Source organism: Natrix helvetica (assembly GCF_964273705.1).
Source record: "Natrix helvetica genome assembly, chromosome: 14".
Lineage (NCBI taxonomy): Eukaryota > Metazoa > Chordata > Lepidosauria > Squamata > Natricidae > Natrix > Natrix helvetica.
Window position 1 is genome coordinate 3769944 of NC_138564.1, and position 21267 is coordinate 3791210.

The 21267-nt window shown below is 46.3% G+C and overlaps 1 protein-coding gene across 10 annotated transcripts in view; it reads right to left on the reverse strand.

The window, feature by feature from the left end:
- NCOR2 (nuclear receptor corepressor 2) overlaps window positions 1–21267 on the reverse strand; it is a 213267-nt gene that overhangs the window by 169604 nt on the left and 22396 nt on the right. For all 10 annotated transcript variants that reach the window (XM_081966828.1, XM_081966827.1, XM_081966826.1 and 7 more), the window contains exons 2-3: window positions 7922–8148; window positions 1485–1612 (exon numbers count right to left, since the gene is read on the reverse strand). In XM_081966828.1, the coding sequence (XP_081822954.1) occupies window positions 1485–1612; window positions 7922–8026 (233 nt within the window). In that variant the 5' untranslated portion in view covers window positions 8027–8148. The remainder of the gene's footprint in view (window positions 1–1484; window positions 1613–7921; window positions 8149–21267) is intronic.

Below are 21267 nucleotides of genomic sequence, written 5' to 3' on the forward strand. Positions count from 1 at the left end.
CAGTGGATATCTATGGGCCGGTCCTTGGGACGGAAGAGTCATTGCTGCTAGCAAAGTCCCACCCTAGCTATGGGGTTAAAAGGCAGAGGGCAGAGATGAATAGATGTGGCAGACAATTATTCGTCTCCCTGCCAGACAGATTTCTTAGCCTGCGATGAGAGAGAAGCTTTTCGCTGGGGCTGCCGGCATTCCTAATAAAGGAATCATTTAATTAACTTCAGAGGTTTTGTTGTATTTGGGGAGCTGGGTCACAACACCTTCGATCTCGCAAAATATTACTGTACAACATCACAAACTCTGCCATACAGATAGTCCACAACTTACGACTATAATTGAGCCTGGCCATTACAACCGCTTTAAGTCGTAAAGCGGATCATCGTGTGATCATGGCAGTTTTGACGCGCACACTAAGATTGTCAAGTGAAGGCGATGATGGTCCAATCGGAAGCAAGCCATCGTTTTGAGCAAAAATCGTGGTGACTGCAGCAACGTGGCCAGTTGTCCAGGACACAGAATAGGGTCTCTATCCATGTGTGTGTGTGTGTGTGAGAGAGAGAGACAGAGACAGAGGAGAAAGAGAAGAGAGAGAGACAGAGAGAACAGAGAGGACAGAGGAGAAAGAAGAGAGAGGAGAGAGAGGAGAAAAAAGAGGGAGAGAGAGGAGAGATAAAGAAGTGAGAGGAGAGAAGAGAGAGGAGAGAGAGGAGAAAAGAGAGAGAGAGGAGAGAGAAAGAAGAGAGGAGAGAAAAAGAAGAGAGAGAGAAGAGAGAAAGGAGGAGAGAGAGGAGAAAAGAGAGAGAGGAGAGGGGAGAAAAGAGAGAGAGAGGAAAAAGAAAGAAGAGAGAGGAGAGAGAAGAGAGGAGGAGAGAGAGGAGAAAAGAGAGAGAGAAAGAGGAAAGAGGAAAGAGAGAAGAGAGGAGAAAAGAGAGAGAGGAGAGAAGAGAGGAGAGAAAGAAGAGAGAGGAGAGAAGAGAGAGGAGACAGAAGAGAAGAGAGAGAGGAGAGAGAAAGAAGAGAGGGGAGAGAAGAGAGAGAGGAGAGAGAGGAGCAAAGAGAGAGAGAAAGAGGAAAGAGAAAAGAGAGGAGAGAGGAGAAAAGAGAGAGAGGAGAGAAGAGAGGAGAGAAAGAAGAGCGAGGAGAGAAGAGAGAGGAGACAGAAGAGAAGAGAGAGCGGAGAGAGAAAGAAGAGAGGGGAGAGAAGAGAGAGAGGAGAGAGAGGAGAAAAGAGAGAGGAGAGAAAGGAGAGAAAAAGGAGTGGAGAGAAGAGAGAGAGAAAAAAGAGAAGAGAAAAAAGAAGAGGCGAGAGAAAGCAGAGAGGAGAGAAAAGAGAGAGATGAGAGAGAGGAGAAAAGAGAGAGAGAAAGAAGAGAGGCAGACAGACAGATAGACAAACAAGAGAGAACTTCAAAATTAGGTCATAAGTATCTTTTGGGATGAAAAACATCTGTTGGAACCTCGAACGTATCCTATCTCTTTAGTCTTACCTTTCATTCCCCGGCTGAAATTCGGATAAGAGGGAGGGTCTGCGCCGTTGCGGGTGTAAGAGCGACCCTGGGGGCAGGTGCGAAGGGTACTCTCTGGGATGGTGCTGATATTCCAAGAGACTCACATCCTAAAACAGAAGAATAAAGCTTCAGGTCGACATTACGTATAGGTATAGTCCTCGACTTACAACAGTTCACTTAGCGACCGCTCGAAGTTACAACGGCACTGAAAAAAATAGGACCCTTTTTCACACTTACGACCGCTGCAGCCTCCCCATCACAATTCAGACACAAACTGGTTCGTATTTATGACCGTTGCAGTGTCCTGGGAGGTCACATGATCCCTTTTCGAACCCAACATTTCTGTTGCTAAACGAAACGGTTGTTCGGTTGAGTTTTGTGCCCCGTTGGACCTTTCTTGCCACCGTTGTTAAGTGAATTCCCTGCCATGGTTAAATTAGTCCCACGGTTGTGGAGTGGAGCTGGCTCCCCGAGCGACTTGGCTTGTCAGAAGGTCGCAAAAGGGGATGGCGTGACCCCGGGACGGTATCTTCTCTACATCCTCTATATCAGGGGTCTCCAACCTTAGCAACCTTAAGCCTGGAGGACTTCCGCTCCCAGAATTCCCCAGCTGGCTGCGGGAATTGAAGTCCTCCAGGCTTAAAGTTGCCAAGATTGGAGACCCCTGCTCTATATCAGCCGTCACCAACTGGGGGTCCGTGGACCACTGCTGGTCTGCGAGAAAAGTTTGGGGGTCCACAGAAAAGTTATTTTCATTTCTTACATTGCACTAAATCATGGGTCCTCAAACTACGCCCTCTGGGACGGATACGTGCAATGAATGCTTGTGTTGCTGCAGAGAGTCTCCCCCTTTGGGGTCTTTTTCTGTGGGTCGGAGGGTGGCAGAAATTCCGACTTAGGGTCTGCTTCAACCTCCTGGTGGGGGGCTTTGGGTGGAGGCTGGAGGGAAATATCGCTGGTGGTGAAGAGCCGGAGGGCCTCGTTCCAGTGGGACTGCATCATGGCCTGGAACTGGCTGACCATCACAGCCCACTGAGCCTCTAGGCGCCAGCACCTGGCCTTGCACTCCCACAGGTCTTCCCTCTGCTTGGAAAGGCTATGCTCCTAGTCCTCAGTGAGGTGCTTCTGCTGAGTCTCCTTCTCGGCCAGATCCAATTTGAACTGAGCTGTTTTGCCAACTCTTTCTCCTGGGGGCTGCTTAGCTCCAGCCACAGCTTCCTGTTGGGGCCCTAAGGAGTCGGCGAGGAGTGGCGAGTAGATGCTGGCAAAGCACCCCTCGACATGAGTGACATTGAGTTGGCCACGCCCAACCAGTCACATGACCACTTAGCCACGCCCACCCAGCCGGTCATTAGGCAGATCCTATTAGTGGTCTGCGGGATTTAAAATTATGAATTTAGTGATTCCTGAGGTCCAAAAGGTTGGGTTCTCCTGCTCTGAATAAGGGGTCTCCAACCTTGGCAACTTTAAGCCTGCAGGACTTCAACTCCCAGAATTCCCCAGCTGGCTCTGGGAGTTGAAGTCCTCCAGGCTTAAACTTGCCAAGGTTGGAGACCCCTGCTCTCTGTATCACTTATCCTTGATCTTCTACCTTGGCTCTTGGGTTCTTCTGGACAAACAAAGCCAGCCAGGAAATTTTAATCCCCGGTTAACTTATTCCCCAAAACTCTTCTCCTTCCGTAGGGCCAGCACTGGGAACCAAGGGTTGAGCTTTCTGTAACCTCCTGACGAAGCCTCCGCCGAGAAACGTAAGAGTGGTGCAACAAGAGAGGAAACCCACAATTTGAGGAAGTATCTTCACTTTAGGGGGCATGGGAGAGTGTGGAGAACTTTGAGGTACATTGAAGGTTTCAAAACGTATACTTCTAGGTCAAAAGTACTCGGGGTAGGGGGAAAGGAGAAGTAAAGAAAACCCCTAGTCAAACACTCGTTGGTCAAAAGGAGAAGCTTCCTCAAAATTAACGGTCATCTTCAGAGTAAAAACCGCATCAACTGCACCAGAATATTCTCCAGAAGTTAACATCTTGGTTAAGATTTCCTTCCTGAGTCATTTTTTTCCCACAGTACTTCGTCATCCCTGTTCTGCCTTCATTTCAAGGTATGTTGCGCCTGGACCTCCTCCCCACACCTAGCCTTCCACTCCCACGGGTCCTGACCCCAGATCTGGATTTGCATAGAAGCTACAACGAGTTTGCAAAACATCTGAAGCCCCGTGTCATGGCTCGCTAACCCAATAAGGGCTGGGTTTACCCCAAAGTGCTAAACCAGATCAAGTTGTAAATGGCCATAGATCACTTTGCTACTCAAATAAGCCATTTCTAAATTGAGGGGTGTCAGCAGTTTCAGCAACCTTCTGGCTGCCTCGAAGCCGCCAGCAAAAGGGGCTTTTTCTCGGATCACCAGAGACTTTGCGGGTATCTCCGGGATCGACAGGATGTACCCCTTCCTGTTACCGTCTCTTCGGGATGGTTTAGGTCCAGAATGGATCGTCCAGCGACCAGAATCCGGCGGCAGTCTTGGAGCCCCAAGAATGTCCGTCGTTTCACCGCGGCATTAAGCCCTGCACGCCATTTTCAGCCTAGATGGTCTCCTGCAGCACTCTGCCAGCAAAAACTGGGGCCTGGGGGTGGGGGATGCACGCAGCTCCCCCGTGCCCCGTTTTGGCCAACAGAGTGCTGCAGGAGGCCATCCAGGCCAAAAACGGGATGTGAGGGAGCTCCCCCCTGAGGTGGGATTCACTTTCCTTCCCTACCGGTTCACAAATGTGAGCGCACGTGCCTCGTCTATGCATACGCACTGCCTTCTGAGCATGTGCAGTGCTCGTGCATTACATTAGTGCAGGTGGGTGGAGCCTCCAATATCTCAGGGGTTGCCCCAAAGAAGAGGGAGTCAAGCTATTCTCCAAAGCACCAGAAGGCAGGACAAGAAGCAATGGGTGAAAACTAATCAAGGAGAGAAGCAACCTAGAACTAAGAAGAAACTTCCTGACAGTTAGAACAATTAACCTGTGGAACAACTTGCCTCCAGAAGCTGTAAATGCTCCAACAATGGAAGAGGTTGGATAACCATTTGTCTGAAATGGTACGGAGCAGTGATGGCGAAACTTTTCGGCACTGAGTGCCATGCGCACTCGTCTGGGCTTCCGGTTTCCGGCCTGCACATGTGCGCCAGCCAGCTAGTCTTCCGGGTTTCGGATGGGCATGCGCGCGTGACAATCAGCTGGCTGGCACGCATGCTCATGCAGGAAAATGGAACAGCAGCTCTTCCAGTTTCTGGCACTGCCACACGCACAAAGGCCAGATGATCGTTGCGCGCACATGAGCGCCAGAAACACAGAAGAGGAACGAGCGACAGCACACATGACAGGCAACTTGGCTCCGTGTGCCATAGGTTCGCCATCACGGGTATAGAGTTTCCTGCCTGACCAGGAGGTTAGACTGGAAGACCTCCAAGGTCCCCTTCCAACTCTGTTATTCTATTCTATTCTATTCTATTCTATTCTATTCCATGCTTTCTAATTTTTGTTCTATTCCATTCCATTCTTTCTCATTTCTATTCTATTCTATTCCATTCTTTCTAATTTCTATTCCATTCCATTCTTTCTAATTTCTATTCTATTCCATTCCATTCTTTCTAATTTCTATTCTATTCCATTCCATTCTTTCTAATTTCTATTCTATTCCATTCCATTCTTTCTAATTTCTATTCTATTCCATTCCATTCTTTCTAATTTCTATTCCATTCCATTCCATTCTTTCTCATTTCTATTCTATTCCATTCCATTCTTTCTCATTTCTATTCTATTCCAGTTCTAATTTCTATTCCATTCTATTCTTTTCTATCCTATCCTATCCTATCCTGTCTTACGCTATCCTGAATTCTATTCTACTCTACTCTAATTTCTATTCTATTCTATTCTATTCTATTCTATTCTATTCTATTCTATTCTATTCTATTCTTATTTCTATTCTTATTTCTATTCTATTCCAGTTCTAATTTCTATTCTGTTCTATTCATTCTATTCTCTTTTCTATCCTATCCTATCCTGAATTCTATTCTATTCCATTCCACTTTTGATCTTCCTATTATTATCCCCGTTTTTGGTTCTACGTCCAAGCCATTTGGGAGTTCAGGGTATGCTTAAATTGATGGGTTAACCTTACTTCCTTCTCCCTTTTCTTCCCATGGTGGGGCCTTTTATTGAATTTTTATCTTGTAAAGCCTGCGGGGAGAGCCAGAATTATTCAAATGCTAATAATAATACCTGGCACAGCTCCCTGCCTCTAAGAGTTTTAAGTTCTCATGATAAGATTATTATTTTTTCTTTCTTTCTTTCTTTTTTTCTTTTCCTTTATGAAGCTGAGGGGCTATTTTGGGCAAGTCTGATATTAACAATGGGCTCTTCTGATCTCTCTTTTCTCTGCTCTCAATTGGATCTCCTTTGGATCTAGAAAGCAAAAAGCAGGAAAACAAACATCCATTCCGGAGTAGCGGGACAATGAGGAACAAAGGTGCAAGTACGTTCCAGATGAGCGTAATTATGGTTTCTTTTATGCAGACTTTCTGCCTGCAAGGAGACGGTCTCTTGGAGGGGGTGGCGGAGAGGGGGAGGATGCATTTTAAACACATTTGTGCATTTCCGTTTCCCCAGCTGTCTCTCTAGCTGGCTTGAAAGAAATCTGACCTCAGATCAGCTGAGATGGGCTTTGTTTGCAAAGGCCTTCTCAAGACTTTGAGATTTCTGAAAGGCACACAGAGACGAGAATGGGGTTTCCCTAATCGTGATTGTCCACGGAAGATCCATAAATGTCAACCTCAAAGCAGGCCCAGCAAACTCAAAGGAGTATTGTACGGGTAGTCCTCGATTTACAGCCAACATTTACGATGCTAAGCAAGGTAGTTGTTAAGGGAACCGCTCCCGATTTTACAACAGCCGCAGCACTTATAAGACTTATATACCGCTTCACAGTGCTTTGCAGCTCTTTTCTTTCTAAGCGGTTTACAGAGCCTCTTGCCCCCAACAATCTGAATCCATGTTTTATCGACCTCGGAAGGACGGAAGGCTGAGTCAACCTTCAGCCAGTGAGGCTTGAACTCCTGGCAGTCAGCAGAGTTAGCCTGCAATACTGCATTCTAACCACTACACACCATGGAAGGAAGGAAGGAAGAGAGGGAGGGAGGAAGGGAGGAAGGAAGGAAAATAGTACTAGCAATAGCACCTAGACTTATATACCGCTTTACAGGGCTTTACAGCCCTTTCTAAGCAGTTTACAGAGTCAGCCTCTTGACCCCCAAAAGTCTGGCTCCTCATTTTACCCACCTAGGAAGGAGGGAAGGCTGAGTCAACCTTGAGCCGGTCAGGATCGAACTCCTGGCAATGAGCAGAGTCAGTCTGCAAAACTGCATTCTAACCACTGCGCCACCAGGGCTCCTACAACTTTTTCTGCCAGGTTTTTGTGATGTGAATCACTGCGGTTCTTAAGTGAATCTGAGCAAACCCAGCTTCCCCCGTTGCTTGTCGAACCCATGACTCTGGGATGCTGCAACCGTTTTGAACCATACTGTTGGCCCAGCAGCAGAATTGTGATCATGCAATCATCTTCTTCGCAAAGACCACCCCAAGGCTCTAGTCCTCATGACCCAGAAGCCCACTCTTGCCCCAGTGGCAGGCCCACAGCCAGTCAACAGCAACAATGTTCAGTAATTGCATCAAGTCGGACTGGAAGGAAGCGGAAGAGAAGAGAAAAGAAAAGAAGGGAAGGGAAGGGAAGGGAAGGAAATATATGGGGAGGGGAAGGGAAGAGAAGAGAAGAGATAAGGAAGGGAAGGGAAGCGAAGAGAAGAGAAGTAAATAGATGGGGAAGGGAAGAGAAGAGAAAAGAAAAGAAGAGAAGGGAAGGGAAAAGAAGGGAAGTGAAGGAAAGGAAGTATATGGAAAAGGGAAGGGAAGGGAAGGGAATATATGGGGAAGGGAAGGGAAGAGAAGAGATAAGGAAGGGAAGGGAAGCTTAGAGAAGTAAATAGATGGGGAGGGGAAGGGAAGAGAAGAGAAGAGAAAAGAAAAGAGAAAAGTAAATAATGGGGAAGGGAAGAGAAGAGAAAAGAAGAGAAAAGAAGGAAAGGAAAGGAAATATATGGGGAAGGGAAGGGAAGAGAAGGGAAGGGAAGGGAAGAGAAGAGATAAGGAAGGGAAGGGAAGGGAAGAGAAGTAAATAGATGGGGAAGGGAAGGGAAGGGAAGAGAAGAGAAAAGAAGAGAAGAGAAAAGAAGAGAAGAGAAAAGAAGGGAAAGGAAGGGAAGGAAAGGAAAGGAAATATATGGGGAAGGGAAGGGAAGAGAAGAGAAGAGATAAGGAAGGGAAGCGAAGAGAAGTAAATAGATGGGGAAGGGAAGGGAAAAGAAGGGAAGACACTCACCACATGGGCCTGATTTAACGCCACGGGGTAGGACATGGCGTGGGAGGGGTAGTGGGTCTCTGCCCCTCGCCAGGTCTGGGTTGCCGGTTGCGTAGATCCAGCCATTGTCAAAGGGGGGAGGGGGAAGCAGTCTTCTTTGGGGGGGTCCCTCCTAAGACTTAGCAATGCGACGCACTAAGGAATCCCGGAGTCCGGGCGAAGCTCATCTCGGCCATGTCCCCTGGTGCCTGTAACGGAAAGAAAGGCAGGCTGGGTTAGATTAGAGTCCCACTGAAAGAAAAGGGGGGGGGGGGGTGAGACAGTTAAATGGTCACGCGACTATGGAGATGCTGCAACGGTCGTTAAGCGGGCGTACTGGTTTTAAGTCACTATTTTTAGGACCGCTGTTAACTTCAGTCACTAAACAAATGTCGCAAAGCTAGGACAGCCTACGTAACCGGTTCTTTTTCACGGCGCCTTAAATTATTTTGCACGGTCCTCAGCTTACAACAATTCATATACACGACCAAAGTTATAACGGCAGTGGGGAAAAAAAAATGACTTCCGATCATTTTTCACACTTTGAAGCATCCTCTGTGACCATGAGGTCAGAATTCAGACGCTTGGCAACTGACTTGCACTTATGACGGTCGCAGTGATTCCCCTTTTGCAACCTTAAGCAAAATCAAGATGGAAGCCAGATCCAGACTGCTTATCCACTGCGGAGATTCACTTAACAACTGTGGCAAGGAAGTTTGTAAAATGGGACAAAACTCTGTAGAGATTCTAAATCAGGGGTGTCCAAACTTGGGAACTTTAAGACTTGTGGACTTCAACTCCCAGAATTCCCCAGCTGGCTGGGGAATTCTGGGAGTTGAAGTCCACAAGTCTTAAAGTTCCCAAGTTTGGACACCCCTGTTCTAAATCCTCCAGGCCACGGTTGTCCCAAAGATGCTTTTTTCAAGAGGCGACTGGACTTTTTTTTTTTTCCTTTGAAGACGTTTTGCTTCTCCTCCAAGAAGCTTCTTCAGCTCTGACTGGAGGATGGAGGATGGAAGGATTGATCCTCCTTGCAGACAGCTGGTCCTTTGCATCCTTTTAGAGGGTCCTTGAAGCACTTGGAGGTTTATCTAAAAGGATACTAAAAGGATGCAAATGACCAGCTGTCTGCAAAGAATATAAATCCTTCCATTCCCCCACCCTCCTGTCAGAACTGAAGAAGCTTCTTGGATGAGAAGCGAAACACCTTCAAAAGAAAAAAAAAGAAGAAAGTCCAGTTACTGCCTGAAAAAGCACCTTTGGAATGGGACAAAACTATGTTTTTACTTAACAACAGAAACATTGGGCTGAACTGTGGTCGTAAGTTGAGGACTACCTATATAAAGGAAGGTACGCTTTGCTTTGTCAGGATTTCTATTAAAAGCCCCCCAGTTCTCCAGGTGCTTCAAAAAGCCCCCCACTCCCATCCTGAAATAAGCTTTACTTACACCCTGCTTAAGGTAAAGGTTCTCCTCGCACATATGTGCTAGTCGTTCCTGACTCTAGGGGGCGCTGCTCATCTCCGTTTGAAAGCCGAAGAGCCAGCGCTGTCCGAAGACGTCTCCATACTCATGTGGCTGGCATGACTCAATGCCGAAGGCGCATGGAATGCTGTTCCCTTCCCAACAAAGGTGGCCCCTATTTTTCAACTTTTTACATGCTTTCGAACTGTTAGGTTGGCAGAAGCTGGAATAAGTAACGGTTACGCGGCGCTAGGGATTCGAACCGCCGAACTGCCGGCCTTTCTGATCGACAAGCTGAGCATCTTAGCCACTGAGCCACCTATACACCCTGCTTAAATTGGCCCAAATTGGCAGGAGCAAAGTTGATCCAACCGTTTTCTCCAAACCAAGCTTGTTTTTTTTCTTCTTCTTCTTCCCCTTCATCCATTGCAGCATTAAAATACTTTTGTTTTTCTTGCATGGTTTCCAGAAGGGAAGAGAAAAAGGAAGTCCAACGTACCACCAACAGAATTCGGTTTCCTCGGAATTTGTCCCTGGGGTTGCGTAACAAAAGGGACTCATTTACAAAACTGTCCCCCAGGTTCATTCTTGGGTACCTTACCTTCCCCCTCCTCCACTCCAGGAAGGGGATGGAAAAAGTTGCCTCACCAGTTGAATATACGCCTGTTTCAAAAGTTTTCTCCATGGTCTTTTCAAACCTTTCCTCCCCTCCGTCCTTGGCAGGGGTCCTTGGCTTACAACCATCTGTTAAGCAAGCTTTTGAAGTTACCATCACACGGGGAGGGGGAGGGGGAATAACTTATAACCGATCCTCAGACTTATGACCGTCACAACTTCCCTGCAAGTCACAGGATTGCCGCTTGGGACTTTCCAAGCTGGCTTCCAACTGGTCAGGCCAATGGGGAAGGCTGGCAGGAGATTGCCAATGGTGCTCACACCTGGCTTAATGACTGCGGGTGATTTGGTTAAGGATCTAAATAATCTAAATAATTGAAAAGTCAAGCTATTTTCCAAAGCACCCAAAGGCTAGACAAGGAATAATGGATGGAAACTGACTAATGAGAGATTCAACCTGGAAATAAGGAGACATTTTCTGACAGTGAGAACCATCAACCCATGGAACAGAAGTTGTCTTCGGAAGTTGTGGGAGTTTCATCCCTGGAGGCTTTCAAGAAGAGACTGGACTGCCATCTGTCAGAAACGGGGTAGGGTCTCCTGGTTGGGAAAGAGGGTTGGACTAGATGACCTACAAGGACCCTTCCAACTCTGTTAATCTGAATCTATCTAAGATTATCAAAGGTCTCTGGAGAGACTAAAACATACAATGAATAGTTGCAGGAACTGGACATGGCTAGTCTAATGAAGAGAAGGCCAGAGGAGACAGGATAGCATCTTCCAATATTTGAGGAGCTGGGGCTGGGGGTTGGACTAGATGGCCTACAAGGTCCCTTCCAACTCTGTAAATCTGAATCTATCTAAGATGATCAAAGGCCTGGAGGCTAAAACATACAATGAATAGTTGCAGGAACTGGACATGGCTAGTCTAATGAAGAGAAGGCCAGAGGAGACAGGAGAGCATCTTCCAATATTTGAGGAGCTGGGGCTGGGGGTTGGACTAGATGGCCTACAAGGTCCCTTCCAACTCTGTAAATCTGAATCTATCTAAGATGATCAAAGGCCTGGAGGCTAAAACATACAATGAATAGTTGCAGGAACTGGACATGGCTAGTCTAATGAAGAGAAGGCCAGAGGAGACAGTATAGCATCTTCCAATATTTGAGGAGCTGGGGCTGGGGGTTGGACTAGATGGCCTACAAGGTCCCTTCCAACTCTGTAAATCTGAATCTATCTAAGATGATCAAAGGCCTGGAGGCTAAAACATACAATGAATAGTTGCAGGAACTGGACATGGCTAGTCTAATGAAGAGAAGGCCAGAGGAGACAGGAGAGCATCTTCCAATATTTGAGGAGCTGGGGCTGGGGGTTGGACTAGATGGCCTACAAGGTCCCTTCCAACTCTGTAAATCTGAATCTATCTAAGATGATCAAAGGCCTGGAGGCTAAAACATACAATGAATAGTTGCAGGAACTGGACATGGCTAGTCTAATGAAGAGAAGGCCAGAGGAGACAGGAGAGCATCTTCCAATATTTGAGGAGCTGGGGCTGGGGGTTGGACTAGATGGCCTACAAGGTCCCTTCCAACTCTGTAAATCTGAATCTATCTAAGATGATCAAAGGCCTGGAGGCTAAAACATACAATGAATAGTTGCAGGAACTGGACATGGCTAGTCTAATGAAGAGAAGGCCAGAGGAGACAGGAGAGCATCTTCCAATATTTGAGGAGCTGGGGCTGGGGGTTGGACTAGATGGCCTACAAGGCCCCTTCCAACTCTGTTAATCTGAATCTATCTAAGATGATCAAAGGCCTGGAGGCTAAAACATACAATGAATAGTTACAGGAACTGGGCATGGCTAGTCTAGTGAAGAGAAGGACCAGAGGAGACAGGAGAGCATCTTCAAATATTTGAGGGGCTGCCACAGAGAGGAGGGGGTCAAGTATGAGGTTTTTAAGAGGAGAACAGGCGGTCACTTATCTAAAATAGCACAGGTTCTCCTGCTTGAGCAAAGGGCTCTACTAGAAAACCTCCAAGGTCCCTTCCAGCTCATTCCATTCTAGAAAGAATGAGAGTTGGGGAAAGCATCTAATTTGCAAACACAAAACGCCCATCTTCAAACTCTGATTTAGGATTTAAAAACAACCACACTGGATTTACACACCGGCAGAACTAAAAGCGGAATACAGGTAGTCCTCCATTTACAACAGTTCGTTTAGTGACCATTCAAAGTTACGACGGTACCAAAAAAAGTGACTTGCGACCACTTTTCACACTTACGACCGCTGCAGCCTCTTCATGGTCGTGTGATCAAAATTCAGGTGTTTGGCCACTGACTCCTATTTATGACGGTTGCAGCGTCCTGGGGGTTCACGGGAGTCCCCTTTTGTGACCTTCTGACCAGCTAAGTCAAAGAGGAAGAAGCCAGATTCACTGAACGACCGTGCCACTGACTTAAAACCGCAGCGATTCCCTTAACGAACTGTGGCACGGCAGGTCGCAGAAATGGAGCAGAATGCGCTTGACAAATGTCTTGCTTAGCCACGTGAATCTGGGGGCTCAGTTGTGGTCGTAAGTCGAGGACCATCCGTGCCTTAATTTTTGGGAGTCATACCCAACTCAACAATCCCAACACGGATCTCCACCAGGAAAACCAAGCTGTTTACAAATCCTAAATCCATTCCCCCCCCCCGCCCCAGGCTACTCAATGTTCCCCCCCCCAAAATTGCATCAAAGCAAAAAAGGAAAAGGGGGCAAGGGGGGTTAAAAAAAAAACCCCAAAAGGATCAATTCACTTCTCCTCTCTGCCTCCCTTAATGTTTCTCCCTGCCAGCAATTATTCTCCGTAGCTATGGAAACTCCGGCTGCCGTTTTCAAGAGAACTGTGGGCGAAGCTTTTGAGCCCCGTTTTCTCATTGCAGGGAAGTTATTTTGTGTTCCAATAAATCCCCCATCGCCAATTTTTTAATGCTTGAATCGGACCGACGTCCTTCCGTTTTTATTTGGATTTGATTTGAGGTTTGTTTTGGGGGGTTTTTTTTGGGCGGAGTGCGGAGTACCAGTTTAGCAGAGAAAGGGATTCAAGCAGTACAGACTCTTAAAAAAAAGAAAAATAATTATGATTACCCACACTTGGGTTGCTAAATGCCTGGCTTAAGGTTACGGCAGGTGGCTTGCTGGCAGGCAGGATTTTCGCTTGGGTGGCGCAGCAAGCTTTGCAAAATTTGAGGAAAGCAAACAAAAAACTATTTAAGTTTCAGTTTCGGACCCTTGAAAGATAACAAAAACAGATAAAGTGATGAGGGTGGGGTTTTTTAAAGTAACTTTTCTTTGGATTCTATGGTTTATAGGGTGGCTGGTTAACTCATTCATGTCTTCAATAAAGGGAGGGGACGAATGAGGGGTCCTTGGTGCTCCCTGAGCTTGGTGGTTTTCTTGTAGACATTTCATGATCCAACTACATAACATCATCAGTGCTAGAAAGGAGTGGGATTTGCAGAGAGGAGGAGGAGGTAAACTGTAGGGTCCTTGGTGCTCCCAGAGCTTGTTGGTTTTCTTGCGGACATTTCATTGTCAAACTAGGTAACATCATCAGTGCTAGAAGGGAATGGGATTTGGGGGGAGGAGGAGAAGGAGGAGGAATGTGGGGTCCTTGGTGCTCCCAGCTTGTTGGTTTTCTGTCCTAGGGAAGTGAAGGTGAACCTTTTTCACCCTGGGTGCCAAAACAACGCGCATGCATGCCCACCCCCTTAATTTAATGCCCCCAGCGTCGTGCCTCCTGCGCATGGGCACATGACCCACACAGCCCCACTGCCCCACGCATGCGCGCAAGGCTTTCTTGGAGCCTGGAGAGGGTGAAAACAGCCTTCCCCGTCCCCCCCGGGAGGCCCTCCAGTGGCTGGAAACGGCCCGTTTTCCAACTTCCGGTGGGCCTGGTAGGTCTGTTTCTTGCCCTCCCCAGGGTCCAGAGGCCTTCTAGGAGCCCGGGGAGGGCAAAAACAGCCCAACACGCAAACCAGAAGTCCATTCCCGAACTTCCGGTTTGCACGTTGGGTGGTTTTTTTAGGGAAGCCTCCGGAGGGCGAAAAACGGCCAAAAATCAAGACTGGAGAAACAGACCTCGAAGTCAACAGTTTTTAAGCAAAAAAGCTAGAGAAGAGAACTCAAAATTGGCTCTTTTGGAGCTCCAGAAGATTCCCAGGATGCGTGTTGGAAGCTGCAGTTGATGTGGTGGCCCTCCAAGGGTTTTGAAGCTACAGAAAGCATTGTTCAAAGACTTTAAAAATAGTAAGCCAATGTAAGAGAATGGCATGAAAAGGGCAATCGCTGCAGTCTTTTCTTGTTGTCATCTTGGAGTTTTTCCAACCGCCACCGTGCAAACAGAGAGGAGGGAAATGGAAATTCCACCTTGTCTACAATGGCTGGAGGAAGGCCCAACTTTTGCGCCATCAACAATTGAATTTCCTTCTCATTTTGTTCTTCACACTGAGCTACTATCCGCTGAACGCTCTGGTACAACATTATTTCCAAAGCCTATTTTGGGGGACTACTTAAGGGCTGATCTGAAAAGCAGCAAAAGGAGTGCCGCACCATTTCGAATAGAGAAATAGGTAGATAATAAATAGATTTACACACCTAAAGGAGTTTGTCCTGCCAGAGTTGGTTAAAAAAAAAAGAAGTGGCTCAGCCATCAACAGACACATCGAGATAAACCACCTTTACACGCCATTTAGACGAGACAATCAAAAGTCAACACAAACTAATATAACGGAAGGAAGGAAAGAGGAAAAGAAGGGAAAGCAAAAAAAGTGGAAGAAAAATAGAAAGAAAGAAAGAAAAGGATACATATAAGTGGCCTCCAAGATTTATCCTAGCAGTTGTAAGTCCATGAGCTAGTTAAAGTTTACCTAGAGAGACAAAGCCACTCTAAGCAACAACCGAATAAAATCAAGGGGGGGAAAAAAGAATTCATTCCAGATTTTAGCAAAAAGAACACCAGTACATAGTTTAAAGCCAATCTTTGCTGTTCACCCTGCTGGCTTTTTCTGTTTCTTCTTCTGATTTTAATCCAATTAACTTGCAAATTCAAAGAGAATTGGGGGATTCCTGGATTGGAGAAGCAGAGCCTTATCCATCACGGAAAGCAAATCGAACCTTTATTTATTTCCTCCGACCACATTTTAGGTGGAAGAAATTTCAGCAACACGTCAGGTTTGGGAACAAAACAGCCTCCAGCTTTCTTCTCTCGCCACCACTGTGAGACAGAACGGGGCGAAAGGACAAGTTAATTACTAATGCAGAACGGGCTAAAAATAAAACACAACACTGTGTCCTGCCGTTACGCGTTAGACGAAGTGCCAAACGCCAGCGAGCTGGCAGGCGAAAAAAGGAATATTTTCAGGCACCGAGACATCAAGGACTTGTTCTCATCGCTTCCGTCCACTGTCCCCTCTCCTCGTCTCGCTCGGAAAGCGGAAAAAAAGAACTTGGCTTCCCCGGGAAAGGAAAAAGAGAGAGGAGGGTGGAGGGGAAACTAGCCAGTGTAAATGAAGGGCTACCAGGATGTAAGTTGGCTACAAGGGGAATACGGTAACCCTTCATTTACACTCACAATTGCGAGCAGAATTTCCATGGCTAAACAAGGCATTAATTTACTGGATACTCACTTGTCTGAGATGGTATTGGTTCTCCTGCTTGGGCAGGGGGCTGGACTAGAAGACCTCCAAGGCCTCTTCCAGTTCTGTTCTGTTCTATTCTAGTTCTAGAACCTATACCACACATTTAGGCAACAAAAACAAAATGCACAGGTACAGTATAGGTGGTACCGTGCTCAGTAGTAGTAACTGTGAAAGGGATCTTGGAGTCCCAGTGGACAACCATTTAAATATGAGCCAGCAGTGTGCAGCAGCTGCCAAAAAAGCCAACACAGTCCTAGGCTGCATCAACAGCGGGATAGAATCAAGATCACGTGACGTGTTAATACCACTTTATAATGCCTTGGTAAGGCCACATTTGGAATACTGCATTCAGTTCTGGTCGCCACGATGTAAAAAAGATGCGGAGACTCTAGAAAGCATGCAGAGAAGAGCAACAAAGAGGATTAGAGGACTGGAGGCTAAAACATAGGAAGAACGGTTGCAGGAACTGGGCATGGCTAGACTAGTGAAGAGAAGAATTAAGGAAGACATGAAAGCAGTCTTCCAATAACTCAGGGGCTGCCACAAAGAAGAGGGACTCAAACTATTCTCCAAGGCACCTGAGGGTAGAACAAGAAGCAATGGGTGGAAACTAATCAAGGAGAGAAGCAACTTAGAACTGAGGAGAAACTTCCTGACAGTTAGAACAATTAATCAGTGGAACAGCTTGCCTCAAAAAGTTGTGAATGCCCCAACACTGGAAGTCTTTAAGAAGATGTTAGATAGCCCTTTGTCTGAAACGGTATAGGGTTTCCTGCCTAGGCAGGGGGTTAGACTAGAAGACCTCCAAGGTCCCTTCCAACTCTGCTATTGTATTGTATTGTATTGTAGTTCTAAATTCTATTCTATTCTAATTCTATTCTAATTCTAATTTTATTCTAATTCTACTCTAATTCTATTCTATTCCAGTTCTAATTTCTATTCTATTCCTATTCCTATTGCTATTCTAATACTCTCTTCTCTCCTATTCCCATATATTCTATTCTTATATTCTCTTCTCTTCCATTATTATTATTTCATTGATTCGCCCATGGGCCATATCAAAGTGCAGAGTTCCAAAACCCAAATTATTACTAAAATCCGATAGAAACAATTTGAAATGGAATTGGGAGTAAAACACAATTTAAAAATGGAATTGGAACAAAATACAATTTAAAATGAGATTGGAATAAAGCACGAGAGTTTAACATATGGATAAATAACATAGAATACAATCGTATTTCATAGAAGGAATTAATTTTAAGTAATTTTACGATCTTTACGGTTGGGGGTTGTTAAGCGAATCATGCGGCCATTAAGAGAATCCTGGAGGCCGCAACCATCATACATATACATCAGTTGGAAAGTGCCTGAATTTTGATCATGTGACCTGGGGATGGGAGACAGTTGTGAAATGGAAGCACTGGTCAGAAATACCTTTTCTTAGCACTGCTGTATCTTCCAGTGGTCGTTAAACAAATGGCCCGCAAGGTGAGGATTACCTAGGCCAAAAATGACATAGCTGCTTTCAAAGGACACTGCATGAATGGAGACCCAGCAACCTTGCCTGCTACCGAAGGTCCATTTTGACCTTTGAAGGGTTATGTAAATCTGCCTTTTCCTGAATCTCCTGGACATTTCAAGCTTCAAACTGGTTGCCCAACTGCATCGATTCAGAAGGACGGAGGTCTTTGGTTCCCAAAGCTCAAAGAGATCTGAATTTCTCAAGACTGCATCTTCCGTCAGGTTCCTTCTAAGAGGCTTAAGATTCCCGTCCTCTCCTCCATATAATTCTACTGCTAATACACATGTTTACATGAAAGTATATTCATTCATTTCTCTCGTCACCTTTTGTTTAATTCTAACATTTCACTGCTAATCGTATACTTGCATAATATGGACTAGAAGATTGGAAAGAACAGATCCTTCCTTCCAACTCTGCTATTCTGCTCTGTTCTGAATGGGCCAATTCCTTTGGCAAAGCAGCCAGCAAAAAACCCTGCAAGGCTGGGTCTACTCCCCAGTGAAGAGCTCCCCAACTCCCTGCCTGCCTGCCTGCCTGCCTGTTTTTAAAATTAAGCTTTTCCTTTTCCTTTTCCTGGGACACGGCCTTCAGGTTCCCCACCAGCACGCCAATGCCACCTTCCCCTGTGAATTTGCTCTTAGCAAAAGCAGCCTACCCAGGATCAGATTGCCCTGCCAAGTCAAGGAGCAAACTCATGATTTATCGATGCGTTGAGTGCAACAGGAGAAAGAGAGAGAGAGAGAGAGAGAGTAGTACTAGTAGGGGCTTCCCTTGGGTTTTAGTGTCCCTCCAGACTTCCCCCCAGGAGGTCATCCATTGCAAAAACGTTTCTCCCTGCAGCAAAGCTGTGGGTTTCTTTGTTCGTTTTTAAACCCAACTGTTGGAGAAAAGAGAATCGTGTCGGGAGGAAAAATACAAAAAAAAAACAAAAAAAAAACGCCAGCCGACTTTGAATTCAGGCAATTAATCTCTCTCTCAGGCCTCTGTTTGCAGGAATCTTACTTATGACCATCTGCCATCTATCAGAAATGGTGTAGGGTCTCCTGCTTGGACAGGGGGGTTAGACTAGTTGACCTACAAGGTCCCTTCCAACTCTGAATGTATCTAAGATGATCAAAGGCCTGGAGACTAAAATATGAAGAACGGTTGCAGGAACTGGGCAGGACGAGTCTAGTGAAAAGAAGGACCAGGGGAGACATGATGGCAGTCTTCCAATATTTGAGGGGCTGCAACAGAGAGGAAGGGGCCAAGCTATTTTCCAAGACACCAGAAGGCCAGACAAGGATGAATGGAAAACGGAAAATGAACAAGGAGAGATTCAGCTTGGAAATAAGGAGGAATTTTCTGACAGTGAGAACAATTAACCATTGGAACAGAAGTTGCCTTCAGAAGTTGTGGGAGCTTCATCCCTGGAGGCTTTCAAGAGACTGGACTGCCGACTGTCAGAAATGGTGTAGGGTCTCCTGCTTGGGCTGGGGGTTGGACTAGATGACCTACAAGTCCCCTTCCAACTCTGTTATTCTGTATCATTGAACCCCAAGTTTATGTTGCTGAGACATTGGTTAAGAGGCGGCAGATAACACATTTATTTATAACCTGGGAAATCAGAAATGTGGGCGTGGATAACAGGTGGCTGAAGTGACCCAGACTAGTGGCCGTTATAAAATGGCATGTACGATTATCACCCCTTCAAGACAACAAAGGTCCTAGAAGCTAATGGACCACAGAAGCAGGAAGGTGCTTCATATTTTAGGCTTCATGGATGTGTCATTTGGATGTTATCTCCTGGGGGAGGGGGAGGGATGAATTTCTAAGGGCTAGAGAGGACTGGCGCCCAAACTTTTAAAGAAAAATATTTGGGAGAGTGTACTCTCTAATTGTGAAAACTGAACACACCTCCAAGATCTCCAGTCAGATTAACAGAGTTGGAAGGGACCTTGTAAGTCATCTAGTCCAACCCCCTCCCAAGCAAAAGACCTTACACCATTCCTGACTGATGGCAGTCTAATCTCTTCTTGAAATCTTCCAGTGATGAAGCTCCCACAACTTCCGAAGGCAACCTCTGTTCCATGGGTTGATTGTTCTCACTGTCAGAAAATTCCTCCTTATTTCCAGATTGAATCTCTCCTTGGTCAGTTTCCATCCATTATTCCTTGTCTGGCCTTTGGGTGCCTTGGAGAATAGCTTGACCCCCCTCCTCTCTGTGGCAGCCCCTCAAATATTGGGAGACTGCTATTCTGTCTCCCCGGTCCTTCTCTTCACTAGACTAGCCATGCACAGTTCCTGTAACTGTCCATTGCTATGTTTTAGCCTCCAGGCCTTTGATCATCTTAGATAGATTCGGATTAACAGAGTTGGAAGGGATCTTGTAGGTCATCTAGTCCAAGCAGGAGACCCTACCCCATTTCTGACAAATGCCAGTCCAGTCTCTTCTTGAAAGCCCCCAGGGATGAAGCTCCCACAACTTCCGAAGGCAACTTCTCTTCCATGGGTTGATTGCTCTCACTGTCAGGAAATTCCTCCTTATTTCCAGGTTGAATCTCTCCTTGTTCGGTTTCCATCCATCATTCCTTCTCTGGTCTTCGCTTTTGAAAATAGCTTGACCCCCTCCTCTCTGTGGCAGCCCCTCAAATATTGGAAGGCTTCTATCTTGTCTCTCTTGGTCCTTCTCTTCACTAGACTAGCCATGCCCAGTTCCTGCAACCGTTCATCGTATGTTTTAACCTCCAGTCCCCCAATCATCTTGGTTGCTCTTCTCTGCACCCTTTTCAGAATCTCAACATCCCTTCTACAGCATGGTGACTAAAACTGGATGCAAATGTTTCACAATGAACCATCACTAGTGGTGGCCAAGCTTTATTAGGAAATTCTGCAAACTGGGTTAACTCCTGGAACATTTCAAAACCCTGAACTCTGTTGTCTTAATTACTTTTGTTTAAAAAAAAAAATTACAGTTCCATCACCTTCACAAAATTTGTTTTTGATCACATCGTTCTCGGGCCGGAGGTCCAAAATCACATTGAACCGGTCAAGGGATTTTTGTCTTCGTCTTCCTTTCCAAATTTGGGGAAAGAAATTCAACCAAACCTCAGCGTGGCCATTTTTAGAAATAACGTGCCTTGTATCCACATTTTTATCTCTCAAAGCACCCTGCGTAGCCGGGGGGGGGGGGGGGGGGAATAAAAAATAAAATAGCCAGTTACAGAACAAGGGGGAAAGGGGCATCTTTCCATAACACACACACACACACACACACACATCCCACAAAAGCATTTAAGGTATTTCAACCGTAGGGAGGACCTGGGATTAAGTGACGGAGCTTTGCAAAGTTGCAAAGGTCAAGGGAGATTGGGGGGGGGGGGGTGTCTGCTTCTTGGTAGGACCAGCTTTGGACATGTTCTACTAAGATGGTTTACCGTCAACTTGCAACCGAGGAAAACAGACATTCCTGAGGCAAGCCGTCATGCCTTGATGGAATGCATGAGGAGACGGATCACCAGGGATTAGAAGAAATTCCAAAGATCAGAAGCGAGCCCAAAGCTCCAGCCAAATCCAGACGTTTCTCCTACTTCTGGCAGGTTGGACCGTTCTCTGCCTGCACAGGAAAGCCAACTCCGTAGCTTGAAAATTGCCCAAGCGAAGAACTTCCACAGCTGGGAGAGGGCCAAGAAACCCAAGATGGCGGCTGCCCCATTCCAAGCCAAGTGAACTGATGTGAACTTGCTCGGGGCTTAAATGTCTGGTGGGCTTCTGAGAAAGCCAATTCCCAGGCCGTGAGTAACCATCTCTTCCGTGAATCCCTAAGAGCGGAACTGCACTCTTCGCAGAAACCGACTCTCAAAAGCCAACTCCAAATTGCACAGTCAAGAATTCTCAGCTAATGAAGGAGAATGTTTGTTGCTCAGGGTTGAAGTGAGGGGTCCTTGGTTTTCTTGCAGACGTTTCAGGACCCAACCAGGGAACATCATCAGTGCTGGAGGAGGAGGGGGGGAGGAAGACTATGGGGTCCTTGGTGCTCTCTGAGCTTGGTTGTTTTCTTGAAGACGTTTC